Source organism: Micropterus dolomieu, linkage group LG11, assembly GCF_021292245.1.
Source record: "Micropterus dolomieu isolate WLL.071019.BEF.003 ecotype Adirondacks linkage group LG11, ASM2129224v1, whole genome shotgun sequence".
NCBI classification, from domain to species: Eukaryota; Metazoa; Chordata; class Actinopteri; order Centrarchiformes; family Centrarchidae; genus Micropterus; species Micropterus dolomieu.
The window spans coordinates 5,738,772-5,744,771 of record NC_060160.1 but is presented as its reverse complement, the minus strand read 5'-3'; the positions used below and the strand labels follow the sequence as shown (position 1 = coordinate 5,744,771).

Sequence of the window (6,000 nt, the reverse complement as noted above, 5' to 3'; positions counted from 1 at the left end):
ATTCTGTCTTTCACTGTTAGAATGTACATATGATTAAAATTGTAGATTGTTGCATTCTTTGTAAGTGGGCAAACCTGCAAAATCAGCAAGGGGTCAAATACTTTTTTCCCCCACTGTATGTAGCCTACTGGTACTGAAATTCAGCCTGGGACTTTGAGACGGAGAGGCTTTTTATGCTAGCGCCCTTTTGGGGGAGGCATAAATATTTTTGGCAGTTATTTTAATACATATTAGTGTTTTTCTTGTATACAGTGAATCAGATTACGCTGAAGACCTTCAAGAAACTTCAGGATGACACCTACTACTTTCTTTACTTACAGTTTGTAAGCAAGACAGCTCTGCACTGAACAAGACCAGGTCAGGCAAGCCTGAGTCAGTCAGAGGGCTAAAATACTTAAATATACTCAAAAACTACAATACATTCCCATAAAATACAGCAGTGTGTATGTGTGTGCATAAAAATCTCTGGCTCAGCTTCCCTTGTGCTGGACCCTGACTCTGCTTTTTTGATTGTACAGCTACATATGCATGAGAAGAAAATCAGTAATAAATGTGACTTACAATAATCCATTATCTAATTCTAAAAACACACACTGTCCCAGTACTTTTCACTGTTTTGTCTGGTTCCATTTACCTTCTCCTCCTGCTGCTTCTCTTCCCTGTCCTCCTCTTTCTCCTCCTGCTGCATCTTCTCTCCCTGCTCATCAGCATGACTGGGGTCATCATCACCCTGTCCCTGTGCATCACCTCCACAGCTAATATACAAAAAGACATACAGAGATTACTCCGTTAAATTGGCAAATTTAGCTGCCTCTTATGCCAACATTTTTTCTTCTTAATTCTTATTTTTTCGGCATCACACATTTCTTGTTCCTCTTTCACTCTCTTCTCCACCTTTTACCGTCTCTGTTGGGCTTATCACACAACCCAGCGTTGACTTCAGCCCCGTCAAAACGTTTTGGAGGTGAAACTCGCTCCAGATGGAAAGTAAACTTCTCTGATCTGCCCTGTTGAGCCAATCAAATTTCAGCAAAAACGAAGATCGGTCCAAGTTGAGAGGGTCTGCTCGCACACCCCCTCCATATAGGAAGTATTGGTTTGGCCCAGTCAGACACCCAGACAGTGTTCGCTGCAGCAGACTGGCAGGCCGGCGGGGTGGCGGATCATAAAGTAAAACAGAAACTGAGAAATAAAAACTCCTGACCGCTGGCCGGTTTGGCCTGAAATGGAATGGGATTGCTCCAGAACGCGACAATGGCCAGTCCGCCCCTGCCTCTAACTTAAATTAATGATCCCTTTAACTTGTTTGTCAATAAAAATCTGGGTTATAGGCTATGACATCTAATGAAGGCCATCTGCGGACATGCAGCATCAAATTCGTCACTATTTATTGACTTTCTCACATGTAAGCTCTGCAGAGTTCAGCACTACATCACCAACACCAGCAGCAACATTAACTGGCCTCGCATCAGTCACTCCAGGGTAGACATAACCTCACACGCCCCAGGTCGTAGGAGGCATGGCAGCAGGTCAAGTAAGTTCAGACAAGACTGAAGCAGGCAAGTCAACTGGGAACAAATTCTTCTACACAATGACAGCTGGTATATGGGGAAGAAAAAAGGGTCCCGATGGTGAAGGAGGGAAATAAACAAAACAAAAGGGAAGGATAAGAAGACTGTGCAAGTATGTAAAAGATAAAAGAAACCTAATTTAAAAAATACTTAACAGACATAAGTGCCAAGTAAAAGACAGAAAACAGTTGCAACATGCAACCATAAGGACACACCAGCAATTAAAGGTTCAGTGTGTAATATTTAGGAGGATCTACTGACATCACCTTACATAATGAACCGTTATGTTTTTATGACCTTAGACTGAGACATTTCTTTTTACGTACACCGTGGCTCCTCTTACATGGAAGTCGCCATGTTTCTACAGTAGCCCAAAGGGACAAACTGCTCTTACGGGGCATGTTTCGTCACTATGTTGAATACATACGAAAGAGAAAAAAGAAGTAGTAGTAGCAGTAGTATTCGTCAGGTTTGTAGAAGTAAGAAGAGAAGAGAAATTAGGACAAATAGAGGAGCACACGTATTATTTAACACTAGCCGACTATTGCTTCTTGAGGTACTGATTACCAGAGAGATAGGCCGGGTCTGGCTTCAGTCCATATCTCTGCAACACAATACATATATGTGTTTGACATATACACATGACACATTGTAGCCTCTTTTAAAAAGGCAACAGTGCTCAGTAGGCTACATGTTAATTAGTTAAATGTATTGTAAAGATGCAGCATTTAACCTCTGAGTTGGTGTATCAGGATCATGAAAGGTTAAAATAGTATGTTACTACGTAAAGCTGTATTGCATGACTTATGAACGTCCATTACATTCAAAGTCTCGCCAGATGAGTTAACACAGTGCTGATTATGCACCATGTATATAACACCACGTATCTCTCTGTACTCGCAGTATACCAGAGTTTTTAACTCGGGTGTCTGCGCTGGCATAGTGATGTGTTTTATGCCAACCAGCCACGATTGGTTTGCCAGAGCTGAAGGAGCAACGCTAGCTACAGCAGCAACTCAGCAAGACAGAGCTGTAAGGACATAAGCTTATAAGCACATGTTGACAGTGTTGTGTAATAACTCTCACTGTCAGAAGTGAGGAGACAAAAGTTCTGCACTGCAGGTTTAAAATATCCAGATAAAGACAACCTTGATTTGGATCTGCCTCCTGCTAGCATGAAGAGGCAATAAAACTAATGATGAAGGTCATGTGATACAGTTAAAAATGTGTAAGTGGACCTTGAGATGTGGTTGTTGTTTTCCATCTTAACTCTAAACCAACTTGGAAAAGAAGTCCTTAAAGTGTTGTGCGAGTATGGATGAAATCATAACATGGCGTGCATGTCAACAGATCCATCTCCATTAAAACTGAGCAAACGCCATCCACCTATAAAGATCATGTGATATGGATGGAAGCTCTGGGAAACGCTAGAAAGTTTACCTTTAAGTTGGATTTGTTTTATCAAATCAAACCATCAACAAGCTAGTTTTCAAGTAATGTCCTTTCAAAAGACAAATGTAGTCATGTTTTATGAAAATGCTTGTATAAACATGTCTGCTTTGATGTACCATCATGTAGATTACGTGCACAAATTATGACTCTCAGGTTTCACACCTTATCAGATTAGAGATGCAATATTTAGTTGAATAATTCATTTATAAGTCAACTATTTTCGATGAATCGTTGAAGTCAGTTTTCAAGCAAATATGCCCACTATTCTTTGGTTCCAGCTTCTTTCCTTTACTTGTCTTCACGACGGTTATGTTGGTTTCACAGTTTTCTTTTGTTATAGCACATAAACACAAAAATAATAGGCCTACTTATCAATATCAATTCCTTGTAGCCCTATCTCAGATTTTACATGACATTTTAAGTGTTTTGTGAGTCTGTGGGAGTTACTTAACATGTTAATGTAAGTGCATGTGCAAAGAAAGGACTAGAAGCTACATCATCTGGCTTTCCTGTATGTAGCCTAAATTATGTTTTATAGCTTGTAGAACAGAGGCCTCCATCAGGGTTGGACTATCTGCATTGTGAACAGGCATCACAGCCAAACAGAGACCAGTTTTACACTGTTTCAGAGGAGTGGTGTTTGTTGGATAACACAACAAGCAGATTTATCACACCTACATTCCAGCACAGGCTTGTTTAATGGTGTCTGCATGCAGCCCATGTGTTGTGGCGGAGCTGAACTTCCTCGTCTTGCAGAAGAAGGAGGATAGAGGCGTGACGTCGCTGCCCGCAGAGAGGCCCGTACGGCAGGAGGAGAGAGGCAGGGACGAGCCGTGCGGGGACGGACGCTGCTGGTGCTGCAGAGCAGACTGCTGCGAAACACGGGAGCAGTCAGGGCACTAAACACCCGGCAACCACGGAAACTTTGCAGAGGCTACAGACAGCCATAATGCGGCACCGCCCGCCGACCCCGGAGCTGATGTGACTGTGCACACCCAGAGCAGGGAGGAAGCGGCGGACACCACCACCACCTCTCCCCGGTTTGCCTCGCCTCGTCACGGTGTGCGCGGCAGGACGGTCGGTCGGTCTGTCTGTCTGGAGGGGGACATGTCCTCGCTAACCGTCGAGGAGGACCAGAAATGGACACCGACACACGTTCAGGTGACGGTGCTGAGAGGCAGGAGCTTACGGGGCAAGGGCAAGCAAGGCACCAGCGACGCGTACACCATCATCCAGCTGGGGAAGGAGAAATACTCGACCTGCGTGGTGGAGAAGACCACCGAGCCGGAGTGGAGGGAGGAGTGCTCGTTTGAGCTGCAGCCCGGCGTGCTGGAGAGCGGCTGCCCGGCCGGGAGCAACGAGCTGGTCCTCACCGTCATGCACCGGGCGCTCGCGATGGACGTGTTCCTCGGCCAGGCGGTGATCCAGCTGGATAAGGTCTTTCATGAGACTAGATATGTGAAAAACGAGTAAGTTCAGCTGTCTATACATGTAATAGTTGTGTGTTTGTGTTTGGCGTCAGCATGAAGACGAGGGTAGTATGTGACCAAAAGCTGCATGCATGCTTCATCTGTCATTACTTTAGTGGGTTATCCATGTTCATTGAACTCATTAGGGTGTTTCTTTTCTTTTGGGTCTGTCTTTGTCCTGTTTTAGTTGCTACACAGTTTGTGCTCAGATATAAACACAGCTGTCAAGTCTCTAGTGCTGCATCAGGGCCCTGCAGACACACCCTCCCTCCTCCCACAGCCACAGCCACCAAACTAACTGAGCACGTCCTGCCACTAAACACCTCCCTGAGGCTGAAGGCTTCCCCCAAACCTGACCTTCTAGAAACCTCACTTTCACCTCCTTCATGGTGTCCACATTTGGTGTTTGTTGTGTTTGTTTTGTTGGTTCTTGCAATGTTGTTTCCCAATAGCTGGGGCATGACATGGAGCAGAGGATTAATGCTTGTCCCAATTCCAGGGATTATCTAATAGATTCATGATCCTAAATCTCCAAGGTATTTTTAGCACAACATGTTGTTTTACAAAAGCCAAACCATGTGCAGAAGTGATACAAAGTTTGATGTTGCTTACATTAAACAGCTTAAACATGTAAAGGACATTTCCAGCCTCAGATAACTCTTATTTATGATCAATATGTCGTTTTGGTGGACATATTTAGTAGTGAAGGACAACTGTGTTTTGGTTCAACAATGTTCCCTTATCCTTAATGTTACATATTTCAATTTGTGATGTCCTACACTCCCCATAATGGCTTTCAACACCTCCCGGAGAACAAGTATTCAGCTGTAGGTTTGATGTTGTTGCATAGAAATGAGCAAGAAATAAAATCTACACAGTTAACTCAAAAATATCTCTTGCCAACCATGCATTTTGCTCAGTTGAGTAGTGTTTTGTATGTAGCACATGCAAAACAGTTTTTGATTGAGAGAGATTGACAGCAAAACCTGACATTTACTGCTGATGTTTTTGGATAACTAAATAATTTCCTGCCATCAAACTTTGTTTACATTCTCCCAGACATAGCTAAAATACTTTTTTCTGACTTGAAAAAGACCAACTGTCTTTAAAAGAAGTTTAACACAACTATACTCATGTTTGTGTTTGTGTTAATCCTGACTTAAAACCCTCCACACAGGGTGGAAACATCTGTGATAAATATAACTGTTGGTGCTTAGTCTGTGGTCACCCCATTTTCAAATTTGTCATTGTCGCAACCAAGATCTAATTTATTATAAATAATAGTAATGTATTACAAATGATATAATTGTAATTAATATGTAATTTATCTTTTAATTAACATAAGTCCAGTATTAATCAGAACCACTACATGCTCTAGGACATCTGCCTTCATCCTGACTCCCTGCTGACTAAGCACAGATTAAATATGTTGGCTTACCTCTCGCCTTCTTTAGTATCTGTCATTTATGGCTGTTTGATAAAAAAAAAAAACGACTGTGCTTTCGCTC

At 42.8% G+C, this 6,000-nt stretch overlaps 1 protein-coding gene and 1 long non-coding RNA gene across 3 annotated transcripts in view; one reads left to right on the top strand and one right to left on the bottom strand.

Annotated features, from left to right (window-relative positions):
- The window catches only part of LOC123978531, an 18,421-nt gene extending 17,469 nt beyond the window's left edge, over positions 1-952 (bottom strand). The window contains exons 1-2 of the long non-coding RNA XR_006827000.1: positions 902-952; positions 635-755 (exon numbers count right to left, since the gene is read on the bottom strand). This is a non-coding gene — a long non-coding RNA (uncharacterized LOC123978531). The remainder of the gene's footprint in view (positions 1-634; positions 756-901) is intronic.
- A 2,745-nt stretch (positions 953-3,697) lies between these two features.
- rab11fip5a (RAB11 family interacting protein 5a (class I)) overlaps positions 3,698-6,000 on the top strand; it is a 55,098-nt gene continuing 52,795 nt past the window's right edge. The window contains exon 1 of one of the 2 annotated variants that reach the window (XM_046061781.1): positions 3,698-4,492. In XM_046061781.1, the coding sequence (XP_045917737.1) occupies positions 4,131-4,492 (362 nt within the window). In that variant the 5' untranslated portion in view covers positions 3,698-4,130. The remainder of the gene's footprint in view (positions 4,493-6,000) is intronic. The other variant, XM_046061782.1, reaches the window with a different exon arrangement.